The 19,980-nt window shown below is 48.0% G+C and overlaps 1 protein-coding gene across 1 annotated transcript in view; it reads right to left on the reverse strand.

The window, feature by feature from the left end:
• Positions 1-19,980, reverse strand: part of itga1 (integrin, alpha 1) — a 370,921-nt gene that overhangs the window by 59,028 nt on the left and 291,913 nt on the right. Inside the window, exons 22-25 of the mRNA XM_072497065.1 lie at positions 18,796-18,876; positions 17,030-17,106; positions 16,579-16,668; positions 9,238-9,340 (exon numbers count right to left, since the gene is read on the reverse strand). Of these exons, the coding sequence (XP_072353166.1) occupies positions 9,238-9,340; positions 16,579-16,668; positions 17,030-17,106; positions 18,796-18,876 (351 nt within the window). The remainder of the gene's footprint in view (positions 1-9,237; positions 9,341-16,578; positions 16,669-17,029; positions 17,107-18,795; positions 18,877-19,980) is intronic.

A 19,980-nucleotide genomic window follows, 5' to 3' on the forward strand; every position in this document is an offset into this window, starting at 1 on the left:
ACCTGCCCGTTTCCCCGCGGGTTATAACTGGTCGTTCTGCTCGAGGCGATGCCTTTGCTGAGCAGATACTGACGCAGTTCATCGCTCATGAACGATGTACCCCGGTCGCTGTGGATATAAGCAGGGAAACCGAACAGGGTGAAGATGCTGTGCAGTGCCTTAATCACAGTGGCTGAGGTCATGTCGGGGCAGGGAATGGTGAATGGGAAACTGGAGAACTCATCGATCACGGTGAAGAAATAGGCATAACAATTGGTGGACGGGAGGGGCCCCTTGAAGTCCACGCTCAGTCGCTCAACGGGACCCGAGGCCTTCACGAGTCGAACGTTGTCTGGCCGGTAGAAGTGCGGTTTGCACTCCGCACAGACCTGGCAGGCCCTGACCATGACCTTGACCTCCTTGGTTGAGTAAGGTAGGTTGCGGGACTTGATAAAATGGACGAGCCGGGTAACCCCCGGGTGGCAGATGTCATTGTGGATGGCTTACAGGCGGTCCTCCTGCGCGTTGGCGCATGTGCCGCGGGACAGGGCATCAGGGGGCTCGTTGAGCTCCCCTGGACGATACTTGAAATCGTATGTGTGGGTGGAGAGTTCGATCCTCCACCTCAAAATTTTATCGTTTTTTATTTTGCCCCGTTGCGTGTTATCGAACATAGAGGTGACTGACCATTGGTCGGTGATGAGGGTAAACCTCCTACCGGCGAGGTAGTGTCTCCAGTGCCGCACAGCCTGCACAATGGCTTGTGCCTCCTTTTTGACTTCAGAGCGCCGAATCTCGGAGGCGGTGAGGGTTCGGGAGAAGAACGCTACTAGTCTGCCTTCCTGATTGAGGGTAGCAGCCAGGGCGATGTCTGATGCATCGCTCTCTACCTGGAAAGGGATGGTTTCGTCCACCACGTGCATAGCGGCCTTGATGATGTCGGCCTTGATGCGGTTGAAGGCCAATTGAGCCTCAGCCGAGAGGGGAAAAATGGTGGTCTTTACGAGTGGGCGGGCTTTGTCCGCATACTTGGGGACCCACTGGGCATAATAAGAGAAAGGCCCCAAGCACCGTTTGAGGGCCTTGAGTCTGCGGGGGAGAGGGAGTTCCTTAAGGGAGCGCATGCGGTCGGGGTAGGACCTAGGACCCCATCTTCCACGACATAGCCGAGGATGGCTAGCCGGGTGGTGTGGAAAATGCATTTGTCCTCGTTATAGGTCAGGTTAAGGGCTCGGGCGGTCTGGAGGAACTTTGAGGTTAGCGTCATGGTCCTGCTGGTCATGGCCGCAGATGGTGACATTGTCCAAGTACGGGTATGTAGCCCGCAAACCGTACTGGTCCACCATTTGGTCCATCGCCCTTTGAAAGATGGAGACCCCATTTGTGACACCGAAGGGGACCCTGAGGAAGTGGAAGAGCCGGCCGGCTGCTTCAAAGGCAGTATAGGGGCGGTCTTTTGGTCGGATGGGGAGCTGGTGGTAAGCGGATTTGAGGTCGACCGTGGAAAAGACTCGGTATTGGGCGATCCGATTTACCATTTCCGCGATGCGAGGAAGGGGGTACGCATCAAGCTGCGTGAATCGGTTTATGGTCTGGCTATAATCCACGACCATCCGTTTCTTCTCCCCGGACCGGACTACCACCACTTGCGCTCTCCAAGGGCTGTTGCTAGCCTCGTTGACCCCTTCTCCCAGTAAGCGTTGGATCTCTGACTTGACAAAAGCCATACCTTGGGCACTGTAACGCCGGCTCCTGGTGGCGACGGGCTTACAGTTGGGCGTGAGGTTCGCGAATAGCGAGGGGGGTGCGACTTTCAGTGTCGCAAGGCAGCATACCGTGAGGGGGGGGCAAGGGTCCGCCGAACTTCAGTGTCAGGCTTCGGTGGCTTATCTGGAAATCCAGTCCGAGCAGCAGGGGGGCACAGAGGTGAGGGAGGATATAAAATTTGAAATGGGTGTATTTGAACATAGAACATAGAACATAGAAAATACAGCACAGAACAGGCCCTTCGGCCCACGATGTTGTGCCGAACCTTTGTCCTAGATTAATCATAGATTATCATTGAATTTACAGTGCAGAAGGAGGCCATTCGGCCCCCCGAGTCTGCACCAGCTCTTGGAAAGAGCACCCTACCCAAACTCAACACCTCCACCCAACACCAAGGGCAATTTGGACATTAAGGGCAATTTATCATTGGCCAATTCACCTAACCCGCACATCTTTGGACTGTGGGAGGAAACCGGAGCACCCGGAGGAAACCCACGCAGACACGGGGAGGACGTGCAGACTCCGCACAGACAATGACCCAAGCCGGAATCGAACCTGGGACCATGGATCTGTGAAGCAATTGTGCTATCCACAATGCGACCGTGCTGCCCTTAAGAACAAATAAATCTACACTATATCATTTTCCCGTAATCCATGTACCTATCCAACAGCTGCTTGAAGGTCCCTAATGTTTCCGACTCAACTACTTCCACAGGCAGTGCATTCCATGCCCCCACTACTCTCTGGGTAAAGAACCTACCTCTGATATCCCTCCTATATCTTCCACCTTTCACCTTAAATTTATGTCCCCTTGTAATGGTGTGTTCCACCTGGGGAAAAAGTCTCTGACTGTCTACTCTATCTATTCCCCTGATCATCTTATAAACCTCTATCAAGTCGCCCCTCATCCTTCTCCGCTCTAATGAGAAAAGGCCTAGCACCCTCAACCTTTCCTCGTAAGACCTACTCTCCATTCCAGGCAACATCCTGGTAAATCTTCTTTGCACCTTTTCCAGAGCTTCCACATCCTTCCTAAAATGAGGCGACCAGAACTGTACACAGTACTCCAAATGTGGCCTTACCAAAGTTTTGTACAGCTGCATCATCACCTCACGGCTCTTAAATTCAATCCCTCTGTTAATGAACGCGAGCACACCATAGGCCTTCTTCACAGCTCTATCCACTTGAGTGGCAACTTTCAAAGATGTATGAACATAGACCCCAAGGTCTCTCTGCTCCTCCACAATGCCAAGAACTCTACCGTTAACCCTGTATTCCGCATTCATATTTGTCCTTCCAAAATGGACAACCTCACACTTTTCAGGGTTAAACTCCATCTGCCACTTCTCAGCCCAGCTCTGCATCCTATCTATGTCTCTTTGCAGCCGACAACAGCCCTCCTTACTATCCACAACTCCACCAATCTTCGTATCGTCTGCAAATTTACTGACCCACCCTTGAACTCCCTCATCCAAGTCATTAATGAAAATCACAAACAGCAGAGGACCCAGAACTGATCCCTGCGGTACACCACTGGTAACTGGGATCCAGGCTGAATATTTGCCATCCACCACCACTCTCTGACTTCTATCGGTTAGCCAGTTCGTTATCCAACTGGCCAAATTTCCCACTATCCCATGCCTCCTTACTTTGTGCAGAAGCCTACCATGGGGAACTTTATCAAATGCCTTACTAAAATCCATGTACACTACATCCACTGCTTTACCTTCATCCACATGCTTGGTCACCTCCTCAAAGAATTCAATAAGATTTGTAAGGCAAGACCTACCCCTCACAAATCCGTGCTGACTATCCCTAATCAAGCAGTGTCTTTCCAGATGCTCAGAAATCCTATCCTTCAGTACCCTTTCCATTACTTTGCCTACCACCGAAGTAAGACTAACTGGCCTGTAATTCCCAGAGTTATCCCTAGTTCCTTTTTTGAACAGGGGCACGACATTCACCACTCTCCAATCCCCTGGTACCACCCCTGTTGACAGTGAGGACGAAAAGATAATTGCCAACGGCTCTGCAATTTCATCTCTTGCTTCCCATAGAATCCTTGGATATATCCCGTCAGGCCCGGGGCTCTTGTCTATCCTCAAGTTTTTCAAAATGCCCAACACATCTTCCTTCCTAACAAGTATTTCCTCGAGCTTACCAATCTGTTTCACACTGTCCTCTCCAACAATATCGCCCCTCTCATTTGTAAATACAGAAGAAAAGTACTCATTCAAGACCTCTCCTATCTCTTCAGACTCAATACACAATCTCCCGCTACTGTCCTTGATCGGACCTACCCTCGCTCGAGTCATTCTCATATTTCTCACATATGTGTAAAAGGCCTTGGGGTTTTCCTTGATCCTACCCGCCAAAGATTGTTCATGCCCTCTCTTAGCTCTCCTAATCCCTTTCTTCAGTTCCCTCCTGGCTATCTTGTATCCCTCCAATGCCCTGTCTGAATCTTGTTTCCTCAGCCTTACATAAGTCTCCTTTTTCCTCTTAACAAGACATTCAACCTCTCTTGTCAACCATGGTTCCCTCACTCGACCATCTCTTCCCTGCCTGACAGGGACATACATATCAAGGACACGTAGCACCTGTTCCTTGAACAAGTTCCACATTTCACTTGTGTCCTTCCCTGCCAGCCTATGTTCCCAACTTATGCACTTCAATTCTTGTCTGACAACATCGTATTTACCCTTCCCCCAATTGTAAACCTTGCCCTGTTGCACGTACCTATCCCTCTCCATTACTAAAGTGAAAGTCACAGAATTGTGGTCACTATCTCCAAAATGCTCTCCCACTAACAAATCTATCACTTGCCCTGGTTCATTACCCAGTACTAAATCTAATATTGCCCCTCCTCTGGTTGGACAATCTACATACTGTGTTAGAAAAGCTTCCTGGACACACTGCACAAACACCACCCCATCCAAACTATTTGATCTAAAGAGTTTCCACTCAATATTTGGGAAGTTAAAGTCGCCCATGACTACTACCCTATGACTTCTGCACCTTTCCAAAATCTGTTTCCCAATCTGTTCCTCCACATCTCTGCTACTATTGGGGGGCCTATAGAAAACTCCTAACAAGGTGACTGCTCCTTTCCTATTTCTGACTTCAACCCATACTACCTCAATAGGGTGATACTCCTCGAACTGCCTTTCTGCAGCTGTTATACTATCTCTAATTAATAATGCTACCCCCCCACCTCTTTTACCACCCTCCCTAATCTTATTGAAACATCTATACCCAGGGACCTCCAACAACCATTTCTGCCCCTCTTCTATCCAAGTTTCCGTGATGGCCACCACATCGTAGTCCCAAGTACCGATCCATGCCTTAAGTTCACCCACCTTATTCCTGATGCTTCTTGCGTTGAAGTATACACACTTCAACCCATCTCCGTGCCTGCAAATACTCTCCTTTGTCAGTGTTCCCTTCCCCACTGCCTCATTACATGCTTTGGCGTCCTGAATATCGGCTACCTTAGTTGCTGGACTACAAATCCGGTTCCCATTCCCCTGCCAAATTAGTTTAAACCCTCCCGAAGAGTACTAGCAAACCTCCCTCCCAGGATATTGGTGCCCCTCTGGTTCAGATGCAACCCGTCCTGCTTGTACAGGTCCCACCTTCCCCAGAATGCGCTCCAATTATCCAAATACCTGAAGCCCTCCCTCCTACACCATTCCTGCAGCCACGTGTTCAACTGCACTCTCTCCCTATTCCTAGCCTCGCTATCACGTGGCACCGGCAACAAACCAGAGATGACAACTCTGTCTGTCCTGGCTTTCAACTTCCAGCCTAACTCCCTAAACTTGTTTATTACCTCCACACCCCTTTTCCTACCTATGTCGTTGGTACCAATGTGCACCACGACTTCTGGCTGCTCCCCCTCCCCCTTAAGGATCCTGAAGACACGATCCGAGACATCCCTGGCCCTGGCACCCGGGAGGCAACATACCTTCCGGGAGTCTCGCTCGCGACCACAGAATCTCCTATCTATTCCCCTAACCATTGAATCTCCTACAACTATTGCTTTTCTATTCTCCCCCCTTCCCTTCTGAGCCCCAGAGCCAGACTCAGTGCCAGAGACCTGGCCGCTAGGGCCTTCCCCCGGTAGGTCATCCCCCCCAACAGCATCCAAAACGGTATACTTGTTTTGAAGGGGAACGGCCACGAGGGATCCCTGCACTGTCTGCCTGTTTGTTTTTTTCCCCCTGACTGTAACCCAGCTATTCTTGTCCTGTACCTTGGGTGTGGTTACCTCCCTGTAACTCTTCTCAATCACCCCCTCTGCCTCCCGGATGATCCGAAGTTCATCCAGCTTCAGCTCCAGTTCCCTAACACGGTCTTTGAGGAGCTGAAGTTGGGTGCACTTCCCGCAGGTATAGTCAGTGGGGACACCGGTGGTATCCCTCACCACCCACATCCTACAGGAGGAGCATGTAACTGGCCGAGCCTCCCTCCCCTCTTACCTTACAGAATATAGCTGCTGTGTGGACTAACTAGATCTCCGCCCTCCGACTCTGCTACACTTCTTGCAAACTCCTGGCTCTCTTCGCACTCTTTGCGGAAACGTCGGAAACAAAATGAAAGGAGCACCTTACTCCCTCCTCACCTAACTCCCTCGGTCACCAAACTCTCACTATCGCACTCAAAAAGCACCAAATTCAGCACTCCCTCGGTCACCAAACTCTCACTATCGCACTCAAAAAGCACCAAATTCAGCACTCAGTGCAAACAAAGTCTGCACTGTAGGGGATCACTTTTATACTGTGAATCTAGCCTCTGAAAAACTGGCCTAATCCAATTAACTAATTAACAAGCTCCAGCTGCAAGTGCCTAGAAGTAGAAGCCTGTTTAAAGCTGATTGAAAATTCACCTTCTTCTAAATCAAACAGCAACTTTTAAGTTAATTAACTAAATAAAAGAAAGACTAAACTTTAGATAAAAATGAAGCCTTATACTCCCTCGGTCACCAAACTCTCACTATAGCACTCAAAAAGCACCAAATTCAGCACTCAGTGCAAACAAAGTCTGCACTGTAGGGGATCACTTTTATACTGTGAATCTAGCCTCTGAAAAACTGGCCTAATCCAATTAACTAATTAACAAGCTCCAGCTGCAAGTGCCTAGAAGTAGAAGCCTGTTTAAAGCTGATTGAAAATTCACCTTCTTCTAAATCAAACAGCAACTTTTAAGTTAATTAACTAAATAAAAGAAAGACTAAACTTTAGATAAAAATGAAGCCTTATACTCCCTCGGTCACCAAACTCTCACTATAGCACTCAAAAAGCACCAAATTCAGCACTCAGTGCAAACAAAGTCTGCACTGTAGGGGATCACTTTTATACTGTGAATCTAGCCTCTGAAAAACTGGCCTAATCCAATTAACTAATTAACAAGCTCCAGCTGCAAGTGCCTAGAAGTAGAAGCCTGTTTAAAGCTGATTGAAAATTCACCTTCTTCTAAATCAAACAGCAACTTTTAAGTTAATTAACTAAATAAAAGAAAGACTAAACTTTAGATAAAAATGAAGCCTTATACTCCCTCGGTCACCAAACTCTCACTATAGCACTCAAAAAGCACCAAATTCAGCACTCAGTGCAAATTTGGCGCCCTGGATCGAGAGATCCGCAATACAGTACCCCTTGATTTGTACCGAGTGGGACCCAGAGGCGAGGGCTATGGTTTGGGATGCGGGGTGGGTGCGTAGGGAGCAGCGCCTTACCGTTTCAGGATGGATAACGCTCTCAGTGCTCCCGGAGTCGAAGAGGCATGCAGTGTCACGCCCGTTGACCTGGACCTGCATCATAGAGTTCTGCAGGTGTTTTGGCCGAGTTTGGTCGAGGGTGATCGCACCCACTCGCGGGTAGTCCGAGTCCTCGGCCGAGTCGGACTCGTAAAATGGCCGCCGCCGTCGGTCGCACGTGTAGGGTCGAGAAGATGGCCGCCGACAAGATGGCCGCTCCCATGATTCGAACGAGGTTGATGACGCGTCAGAAGGGGGCGTGTCGGATAGGTGCGCAGCAGCATTGCGAGGCCTGCGGGCCTGAGAGCCTGATTTTCGGGCTGGCTGTTCTTTGTTTTTCTGGCCCCTGGGTCTGGCTAGGCAGACCCTCGCAAAATGCCCTTTCTTCCCGCAGTCGCTGCAGATCACGGAGCGGGCTGGGCAGCGTGGGCGTAGGTGCTGGCCCTGCCCGCAGAAGTAGCACTGTGTGCCCCCATGGTGAGCGTGGCGCAGGCCTGTAATACGGCTGAGTCTGAGGAGGTCCGGGGGGGGGGGGGGGCTCGCAGATACCGCGGGGTACGTACCCAAGTTATGTCGGGCCACCTCCAGCGAGGAGGCGAGCGTTAGCGTGTCCTGGAGGTCTTTTGCCCCGTTTTCGAGCAGCCGCTGCCGGATGTAGGTCGAGCGGATGCCGGACACAAAAGCGTCTCTGATGTGCAGGTTCATATGGACTTCCCCTGTCACATCCTGATGGTCACAGTCCCTGGCAAGCGCGGTGAGCTTCTCAATGAATTCGTCTAGCGATTGCCCCGAGCGCTGCCGGCAGGTAGAGAGCAGATGCCTGGCGTGTACCTCGTTGATGGGCTTGACAAACCGCTTGCGGAGTAACTCGACCGCCTCTTCATAAGTCGTCGCCTTTTCGAGCGTGGCGGAGATTCTGTGACTCACCCGGGCGTGGAATAGACGCAGTTTGCGTGGCCCCAGGATGGGAGTCTCTGCGGAGTCCAGGTAGGCCTCGAAGCACCGCAGCCAGTATTTAAAAATTTCCTTCGCCTCCAGAGTCCGTGCTTCCAGATTGAGCTTCTCCGGTTTTAGGCCTGCGTCCATCCTGAATCCAGTTTAGTCTAATAAATTGAGGTACCCTCAATAATGATGCTTAGAGTGTAAACGGTAAAGAAGGCTTTATTAGACAAAGAACTATGCTAGAGCTGAGACATGTGCTGACTGCTGCACAGCCCATGAGGCAGCCCTTTATATATGGCTCACAGATGGACAGAGCCAGAGCCGGAGTCCCCAGGGTTCCAAGCCCAGTTTTAAAGGGGACATCACCTTACATGATGATAAGGCAGTAACCGTTCATCACAAGCCTTTTCATGCAAATTATTAAAAATCTAATCATGCCCATGTCTGAAATCTTTTTGCATCAATTATCTCTTCCCATCTATTCAACAATATTCCTGAATTTGGCAGTTAATTTCTTTATGGTGGGTTTTTCGCAGGCAGAAGGTTGACAAAAACAACATCCTTGTAATTTCCATAACTTCCTGCAAAATAGTTAGCTTTACATTATCACATTCTTTTTCAATATGTAGTGTTCACTATATTACTCTACCAATAGTTGAAGAGATGGCAGGACAAACATACAATTTTAAACTAATAAACATTTGATAATAGCTTGCTAAGAAATGGGTATTCAATTTCATAACTGGCTTCTGCTTCGCTTTCTGCTTAATTAAAATGTTGCTTTTGCTTACCATATAAATGATGTCCACTGCATCACCAATTTCCTCTATGCTTTTGATAACATCAGGAATTGTATCATTTGCTGCTATTGTAAAATGTTGATCCTTTACAGTCCTGAGACAAGAGAAAAAATGCACTTGAATGACAGGAAGCAGATGTTTATCTTTGTGTTTGTCTTTCAGTCAATGGTCCGACGGAAATGAATGCAAACAATACCTATATTATTGTGTTTTACTCTGTCTTCTTGCTAAGTTGTGTTACTATCTCAACAGTTCCAGCAGCCTTGAGGCCAGTTTTGAGATTGCAATGCTGCCAGAAATGGTCAACGATTTGGATATGGGGTAAACATAATCCCTCCAGGTACTCAATAGTGACGATGTAGATATTTTTCATTTTCTATCAATTCATTGTACTAGCATCGAATTTTTTTCTTTGTTCATGGGATGTGGCCATTGTTAGCAAGACTCGCAGTTATTGCCCTTCCCTAATTGTTCATGAAGGGGTGATGGTGAGCTGCCGTCCTGTTCCGCTACAATTCATGTTGTGTAGGGACTCCCAAAGTGCTGTTAGGGAGGCAGTTCCAGCGAAAGAAGGATTAGCGATATATTTCCAAGTCAGGATGGTGTGCGACTTGGAGGGGAACTCCCAGGTAGTGCCGTTCCCATGCATTTGCAACCTGTCATGATATCCAAACACACATATCATGATAGACACACCAACAGACAAATCAGCACACACAACACGACAACCAATCATAGACAAGGACAGAGACAGTATAAGAGAAGAAACACGACACCTGGTAGCCAGTAGATCTGGAGACCAGGACAAGGACAGGACCTGATTAACATCACACACAGGGAGTCACCATGTGCAGAGTATCAAGACAGAACTGTAAATAACAAGTTGAAATAAAACAGCGTTGTTCCAAATACAACCGTGTTGGTTCATCTGTACATCAGAACACCCAACACTACATGGTACAGGAGTGGATCGATACCTGCCGGCAAACCTGCTATCCTGAGATATGGACATCACCAACAAACCGCAGCCGTTGCAAGTCGCTGGGAACCTTGGCACCAATTGGAAGCTTTTCAAGCAGCGATTTGAACTGTACATGCGAGCCAACGAGAAACAGAGTGTCTCGGACGAAACAAAGATTGCGATGCTCACACCACCGCAGGTCAGCACACCATCGATGTATTCAACTCACTGGTGTTCGCGGAAGGCGAGAACCAATCCAAGTATGACACGGTCCTCCTCAAGCTCGACCAGCACTTTAACGTTGAAGTGAATGAAAGTTTTGAAAGGTATATCTTTCAGCAACGCCTGCAAGGTAAGGATGAGCTCTTTCAAACCTTCCTGACGCACCTCCGCATACTCGCGCAGTCCTGCGGTTACGGCAACACCTCAGAGTCCATGATCCGGGACCAGATTGTTTTTGGCATTGCCTCCAGTGGCCTACGCCAGCAGCTTCTTAAAATTAAAGGCCTGACCTTAGCGTCTGCGGTGGAAGCTTGTGTCCTCCTTGAAAATGCAACCAGCCGTTTTGCCCAATTTCAGGCGACCGAGTCGGCACGGAGGGGGTCCCTAGCCATCAAATCGGCAAGCCAGGCCGCCCACGAGGCCGAACGCATCCAGGCAATTGATTATCTCCCGGCCCGCGGCCCGGATGAGGGCGGCCGTTTCCCGCGGTCTCCCGCGCTTGTGCGCGCCAAAACCAACGGCAACATCGAGGGACGCACTGCGCAGGCGCACCCGATGCAAGACCGAACTGCGCATGCGCAGTGGCGTAACGAATGCCATGACGTCATGACGTGCGGCAACTGTGGAGCTGTACATTTAAAAGGGCAATGTCCTGCTAAAAAACGACAATGCCTACGATGTGGCAAGATGGGCCACTACGCTGCCTACTGTCGAGCGGTTCAACTGATGGATCCTACACATCTCCGACAACCTCGCAGACACATCAGGACCGTCCAGCCTGTACATCAGGACATCCAGCCAAATAACACAGATGACCAAGATGCCTTCCGGGTTTCAGTCATTGATGTGAACAGGGTCAACACCATCAATCCGGCCGATGAATGGAGTGCCACCCTGATGGTCAACCGATCGCAGATCACTTTCCGCCTGGACACTGGCGCATCCGCCAACCTCATAGCATATTCAGCATTCCATGCCATGAAGGTCAAACCACCAATCCAGCCATCCCGGTGCAAGATGGTTGACTATAACGGGAACGTCATCCCGGCCATGGGATCTTGCCAGCTCCAGGTGACACACAAAATGCACACGGCCACACTCCCCTTTGAAATTGTTGGCTCATCGAAAGATTCCTTGCTGGGCGCACAGGCATGCAAGGCTCTTCACCTTGTACAGCGAATTATGTCTCTCTCTCCAGACGACACATCCGACTTCCTGGATGCTGACTTCAACGCAAATCTCCAATCCCTCCTTGCTCACAACCAGGAGGCATTTGAAGGCAAGGGGATACTGCCGTAGACATACAAAATTCGCCTCAAACCGGACGCCATCCCGGTTGTTCACACACCTCGCAGGGTTCCTGCGCCACTTAAAGACCGCCTCAAGTTGCAGCTGCAGGATCTCCAGGACCAAGGGGTCCTATCCAGGGTCATGGAGCCCACGCCATGGGTCAGCTCCATGGTGTGTGTCAAGAAGCCCTCTGGCGAGCTCCGCATCTGTATAGACCCTTAAGACCTAAATAATAACATTATACGGGAACACTATCCCATACCTAAACGAGAGGAAATCACCAGTGAGATGGCCCAAGCCAAAATATTCACCAAACTGGATGCTTCCAAAGGATTTTGGCAGATCCAACTGGACCCGTCCAGCCGAAAGCTATGTACTTTTAACACCCCTTTCGGCAGATTCTGCTACAACCGGATGCCATTTGGCATCATCTCGGCATCCGAGGTCTTCCACTGAATAATGGAGCGGATGATGGAAGGCATCGAAGGGGTACGCGTATATGTGGACGATATCATCATCTGGTCCACCACTCCGCAGGAGCACATACATCGTCTCCAACGTGTTTTCGCCTGCATACGAAACAATGGCCTGCGCCTCAACCGAGCCAAGTGTGCCTTTGGCCAGACCGAATTGAAGTTCCTGGGGGACCACATCTCCCGATCAGGGGTCCGTCCCGTCAGGAGATATGATTTCCAACTGATCTACACTCCAGGGAAGGACAAGGTAAGCGCCATCACAGCCATGCCGCGGCCGGCCGACAAGAAAGCTGTACTACGATTCCTGGGCATGGTCTACCTCCTCGGAAAATTCATTCCCAACCTTGCTTCCCACACAACAGCTCTGCGCCATCTCGTAAAGAAATCTACAGAGTTCCAGTGGCAACATACACACCAGCTGGAATGGGAGAAGCTCAAACACAAACTGGCCACGGCACCAGTGTTGGCGTTCTTCGACACGTCTCGTCCTACCAAAATCTCAACTGATGCCAGTCAATCTGGTATTGGAGCAGTGCTCCTGCAGAAAGATAACACGTCGTCATGGGCCCCGGTTGCCTATGCGTCACGGGCCATGACCCCTACGGAACAGCGCTACGCGCAAATTGAAAAAGATAGTATATATAAATGATTTGGAGGAAAATGTCACTGGTCTGATTAGTAAGTTTGCAGACGACACAAAGGTTGGTGGAATTGCGGATAGCGATGAGGACTGTCTGAGGATACAGCAGGATTTAGATTGTCTGGAGACTTGGGCGGAGAGGTGGCAGATGGAGTTTAATCCGGACAAATGTGAGGTAATGCATTTTGGAAGGGCTAATGCAGGTAGGGAATATACAGTGAATGGTAGAACCCTCAAGAGTATTGAAAGTCAAAGAGATCTAGGAGTACAGGTCCACAGGTCATTGAAAGGGGCAACACATGTGGAGAAGGTAGTCAAGAAGGCATACGGCATGCTTGCCTTCATTGGCCGGGGCATTGAGTATAAGAATTGGCAAGTCATGTTGCAGCTGTATAGAACCTTAGTTAGGCCACACTTGGAGTATAGTGTTCAATTCTGGTCGCCACACTACCAGAAGGATGTGGAGGCTTTAGAGAGGGTGCAGAAGAGATTTACCAGAATGTTGCCTGGTATGGAGGGCATAAGCTATGAGGAGCGATTGAATAAACTTGGTTTGTTCTCACTGGAACGAAGGAGGTTGAGGGGAGACCTGATAGAGGTATACAAAATTATGAGGGGCATAGACAGAGTGGATAGTCAGAGGCTTTTCCCCAGGGTAGAGGGGTCAATTACTAGGGGGCATAGGTTTAAGGTGAGAGGGGCAAGGTTTAGAGTAGATGTACGAGGCAAGTTTTTTACGCAGAGGGTAGTGGGTGCCTGGAACTCACTACCGGAGGAGGTAGTGGAAGCAGGGACGATAGGGACATTTAAGGGGCATCTTGACAAATATATGAATAGGATGGGAATAGAAGGATACGGACCCAGAAAGTGTAGAAGATTGTAGTTTAGTCGGGCAGTATGGTCGGCACGGGCTTGGAGGGCCGAAGGGCCTGTTCCTGTGCTGTACATTTCTTTGTTCTTTGTTCTTTGTATTGCCTGGGCTTGCTAACTGGTTTGGACAAGTTCCACGATTATGTAGAGGTCTTCCACGATTCACGGTCGAAACTGACCACCGCCCCCTGGTCAACATAATAAACAAGGACCTGAACGACATGACCCCTCGCCTCCGGCGCATCTTACTTAAACTCAGGAGGTATGATTTCCAACTGATCTACACTCCAGGGAAGGACCTCATCGTGGCGGATACCCTATCCCGAGCAGTGAGTACACCACCAGATGCGGAGGGGTTCGTATGTCAAGTTGAGGCACACGTGGCTTTGACAGCGGCAAATCTGCTGGCTAACGACCCCAGTCTGGCCCGCATACGCGCAGAGACAGCGGCCGACCCCCTTCTACAGCGAGTGATGCGCCATATGACGGAAGGTTGGCTCAAAGGGCAGTGCCCGCAGTTCTATAATGTGCGAGATGACCTAACCATCATTGATGGGATCCTTCTGAAGCTAGACAGGATCGTCATTCCGCACAGTATGCGCCAGATGATTCTCAATCAAATACACAAAGGCCACTTGGGAGTCGAGAAGTGCAGACGGAGGGCCCGAGAAACGGTATATTGGCCCGGCATTAATGACGATATTGCCAACATGGTACTCAATTGCACAACCTGCCAGAGGTTTCAGCCGGCGCAACCTCCTGAGACACTTCTGCCCCATGAGCTGGTGACGTCCCCCTGGCCGAAGGTGGGTATCGACCTATTTCACGCGCTTGGCATGGACTATATTATCATCATAGACTACTTCTCCAATTACCCAGAAGTCATACCCCTACACGATCTGACGTTGTCTGCAGTCATCAGGGCCTGCAAGGACACCTTTGCTCGCCACGGCATTCCGATGACTGTCATGTCGGACAATGGGCCCTGTTTCGCCAGCCGTGAATGGTCGTCCTTTGCCGCATCATATGGTTTCACACACGTAACATCCTGCCCTCTACATCCACAGTCAAATGGAAAGGCGGAAAAGCGCGTTCACATTGCCAAGCGGCTCCTCTGCAAGGCTGCTGCTGCCGGATCGGACTTTAACCTCGCCCTGCTGGCCTATCGATCGGCCCCGCTAGCCACGGGTCTCTCGCCAGCACAGCTACTGATGGGTCGCACCCTCAGGACAACTGTGCCTTCCATCCTGACACCAACAACGGACCATGCTAAGGTACTGCACAAGATGCAACTGCAGCGTGATCGCCAGAAGAGTCTGCACGATACAAGGGCGACTGATCTTCCCCCCTGTCCTCCGGGGATAAAGTCCGCATTCATCTGCCAAATGGTGGCTGGTCAGCACCTGCTGAAGTTCTCCGACGTGTCGCTCCCCGCTCGTTCCTGGTACGCATGCCGGATGGATCAGTGCGTCGCCGCAATCGGCGAGCCCTTCGCCGCCTTCCACGCTCGCAACCGAACAGTGCATACACGCCGGGTCCTCCACTGGTTCCCGAGGATGACTTCATGGAGCTGCCACAGATCATGCCCCTTCCATCGCCACCCGTGGCCAAGCTTGCACCTCAGCCGGTGGTTCTCGACCCACCCTTGAGACGGTCAACCCGAATTCGTCACACACCTACTAGATTGGACTTATGAGACTGTTCACACGTTAAAGTTTAGAAACTATTGTATTGTAACATGTTACTGTTTTATCATTCCAGATATCGTTTGACCGGACCACACTTCAAAGTTTTTCGTCTTCCTGTTTTGTTATGGTACAACCTCGTTAGCATGACACACCCGACATCGCCCCATGTATATAGTTACGCCACATGCACCTGCTGTAAATATCACGCACACACACTTTTAGATGCACTCACGACACATTCGTATTTATAACCACGTAGGCACATAATTTTGTAAAAAAAGGGGGGATGTCATGATATCCAAACACACACATCATGATAGACACACCAACAGACAAATCAGCACACACAACACGACAACCAATCATAGACAAGGACAGAGACAGTATAAGAGAAGAAACACGACACCTGGTGGCCAGTAGATCTGGAGACCAGGACAAGGACAGGACCTGATTAACATCACACACAGGGAGTCACCACGTGCAGAGTATCAAGACAGAACTGTAAATAACAAGTTGAAATAAAACAGCGTTGTACCAAATACAACCGTGCTGGTTCATCTGTACATCAGAACACCCAACACTACACAACCCTTGTCCTTCTTGGCGGTAAAAGTTGCAGGTTTGGAAGGTCCTGACAAATGTACATTTGACATGTTTGTCATTTAGTCGGTGTAAACATATTTTTCTTTTTTACATATTTATATGTAAACGTATAGGCACAAAACCTCCGACCTCACTTGGGGTTCGGATTCCCGGTCCCGCTTTACGTGAATGGAATTTTGGCTGGAGCGCCAAATTCTCCGTTCTCACTTGCATTGGGGCAGCAACAGACGAGATCATAGAATCATAGAATTTACCATGCAGAAGGCTGCCCATATAGTTGCATATGATGTAAAATTTCAGAAAGGATAACTAAAACAAGTTTTAATTGTCTAACACTATATAATTCAAGTATCTAACACTAAACTTCATTCCTAGTTGATGTTCTACTGATACTGGAGATTATTGCATTGCTAACATTGGTAAGGAGCAGTATTCCCACAATAGCCAGTGTGGCAAATTTGGGATAGCTATTTCTGATACTTCATTTTGTTTTTTGCTTTCAAGTGCACCCATTGTGATAAAGCCCTTGGAGATAGAGAGGGGTAACTGCAGCTTAGTCTCTCAACCAAAAGTAAATGTTACCTTGTTATGAACAGGCCAGCTTCATACAACACTGGAATGGAGATGTTGACTTTATTGTCACCTAAAGTTTCATTTTGTTCACTGCTGTCACTGAAATATTAGAAATAGAGTTTATATTTCACAGAATCTCGTCTTCTGTACTTTCAGCTTAAATGCACACCAACCTGTAATCATTTTCAGTACGCTGCATCTTATTTCATAAAGTAAGTTCCTACAGTTCCTGAAACTTCTGCTAGAATGCTACACTTTAAATTTGCATTAAAATACAATCTTGGTTCTTTGCGGACCTCTTGAGTTTGCATTCCAATGTGCGCAGTTTTCTAAAGTAACATTATTTATTCAATACATTTTAACATGGAATCTCTATCCTCTATTCTACATAACCTTGTTGCAATGCTGCAACTTTAAATTGAATCCAGTCTCCTCGAGATTAGTACGTATTCTCCCATACCTTGTTGCCTCCAGGCGTAAGTCAACATCACCAAGGAGATGAGAGGTATTGAATTTAAACTTAATCGTAAAAGAAACCTGAGAATGTGACAGAATAAAGCAGAAAAATAATTTACTAAAAATGAGACAGGCAATAGTCATTAATTCCAATCAGCCCATGCATTTTTGCTTGATCACAGCCCCATCTATCACCTCTCAATCTCTACTCTTCAAAAACATGTATTAATTTGATTGAACCAGTTTATGATCTTTTGCTTCTGATCATTCTCTTTATGGCTGGATTTTAACTTACCTGACATGTAAAAAGCAAGGGAGTTTGGGAAGGGGCGGGGAACTCAGAAGCCGATCCTGGAAGGAGAGATATTGTTGATTGGGGGTTTGGGTTTGTGATGGATCTTGGGCAATGGAGGATGCTTAATCAGAATGCCAATGCCAGGGTCCTGGTATAGGGAAAAATGAAGTAACTTAGAGGCATGAAAAAGGGTTTGGAGATTGGGATTGGCGGGTGGGGATTAGCGACCTGGTGGAGTAAAGGGACATTGTTTGGAGGCCTAGGTGGGGCATCAGAATTCTGACTTGGGATGAGAAGCACCAGACCATGGAAGGGTTTCGCAGGTCTTAGTACGAAAGGTGGGGTGAGGATCGGAGACGTGTGGTTGGAGGAATTAGGCCACAGTGGGGGAGGTTCGTGATGGATCAGTGAGAAGATGATTGGTGCCATGGGAAAGACATCAGAGCGTTGAGGTGTGGAGGTAAATTGATGACCTGGGAATGGAGTGTTTGGAGGCCTGGGTGATGGTGGAGTTCAGAAGCCTCATAGGGAATGTCAGAAAGGGCTCCATAATCAATATTTCAAGTACCAACACCACTCCTTGGAATGGGTTGTTAACTTGGCTCCATGAAAGCTGGAAGTTACCAGTTTGCAGTTGGATTTGGGTAAGGATTCAAATTTACAAGACATCAACCTCCCTATTCGACCCTGATCGAACATATTTTGTGGTTATCAACCCCTGAAAATGTAACTATGGTTCGTTCCTGCAAACAATTCCAACTGATTTCCCTTCTTACTCCAAATTTCCTCATTTTAATTTGCAGTGCTTTGCCTCAAACACAAACTGTTAATTAACTTAATGCAAAGCTGGTAATGATTTTTAAAAATCAATCAACCAAGATAAACTTGGCAAACCATAAATTAAAGTATGCAAGTAATACATTTGCCTGTGGAAAAATCAGAATTCAGGGCAGTATGAGTTGCCAGTATAAATATTCATAGTGTGTTCATAGTGTGCCAAATCCTTATTCTGGGCAGAACAGTCCACAGTAATGGATTGCCACAACATAGCATCAGGATGAATAAATAAGTATATTATACTGCATAAAGACAGCAGATCAGGATATGCCATTGATGGTAAAGAACACACTCTAAATATAAAATGAACACAAGAAGCACTGATATCAACATTTGCACAAAATATTCCAAAATATAGCCACAGAAGGACAGCATAAATACTGCCCAATGTTTTATATTTTCTTCAAGCAAAACAAATCCTTAAAAGTTTCACTCTACAATTTGTGGTGATATATAAATTAACATTAAAAATGTAGTAAAGTGCAGGAAAATTGCAATGAACCAGGTGCATGTTAACAGGAAACATTCAAAAAGTGCAAGTGATTCAATAAAACTGGTAAAGATTACAATTTAATTTATCGTCCTGTTTTTGAAAGTAATACACCACTGTCTAGAAATCAAAACTGAACAGTTCTTACCTCTGCTCCAGGTGCAAGAAAGGGGTATCCAACTTTACATGTCACATTGTTTGTTCTTGATGGCATGCAATCATCATTTTGCTTCAAGAAGAACAATACAGCGTGTCAGTTCATTGTTTGAACAAAGTAATGGTATTGCTTATTATAAGATAATAATTATTGAATTGTGATTAAGTAAAATAAAAAATAATCTTTATTGTCACAAGTAGGCTGACATTAACACTGCAATGAAGTTACTGTGAAAAACCCCAAGTCGCCACATTCCGGCACCTGTTCGGGTACACGGAGGGAGAATTCAGAATTCTTAGCTGGTACAGGAATTGAACACGTGCTGCTGGCCTTGTTCTGCATTACAAACCAGCTGTCTAGCCCACTGCGCTAAACCAGCCCCCGATCATATTTATTACATATTTGCCCCTCTGTTTTGATTTTGCCTCTCACTTAAATGATTCTGTGTTATGGACCATTGCTTAGTCAGGAATGTTGCCTGGTCACTTGTTCCTGAGGTTCTGTTTGTCTCTCCGGTACTATGCACTGGAATATGCGTTGGAATGGAAACTGCTGCTCTTGACAGATGACATGGTTCTATTGTGGAGTCACATGGAAGTGGTACAAATTGGTGACATGTTATTAATGGAGCAGCATTAGCAAATATTTGTCATCATACTTCTTTTCCTTTCTCCGGGTTATTACCTTGCCTCTGCTTTTTATGTCTTTCACACAATTCAACTGGAGTTGCAGGAAAAAGAATGGCGCCATCCTCCCCAACTGCGACTAAGTGCTCCCGACAGCAGGGAAATCGGAGTGATTCCGGCTGGCAATGGCGCGACCCTGATGTGCCATGCTATGGCACGAATTGTTTTTTGCACAATCGGCCTTCCCGTACCATTCCAAGGCAACTGCACGCTGCAACTGAGGGGCGTAACCTAATCTCTCTGACACGTCCGCAGCTCTGAGATCAGAGTGCCTCTCCAGCCCACCTTAATCGCCAGCAAAGGCCTCCCCTCCCCCCTTTCATCTCCCTACTTTACCCCCCCCCCTCCACCCCAAGTCTCCCCCTTCAGTGCCGCCCATCAATCCCCCCCTTCGACGGAAAAGTGTAATTGAAGGTCAGAGGAGAAGTACCCCCCGAGATTCGTATGTCTGCTGGTTATCAAACCCGGCAGAAGAAGGTGAAGGACTTCA

The sequence above is a fragment of the Scyliorhinus torazame genome, chromosome 3, assembly GCF_047496885.1.
Source record: "Scyliorhinus torazame isolate Kashiwa2021f chromosome 3, sScyTor2.1, whole genome shotgun sequence".
NCBI classification, from domain to species: domain Eukaryota; kingdom Metazoa; phylum Chordata; class Chondrichthyes; order Carcharhiniformes; family Scyliorhinidae; genus Scyliorhinus; species Scyliorhinus torazame.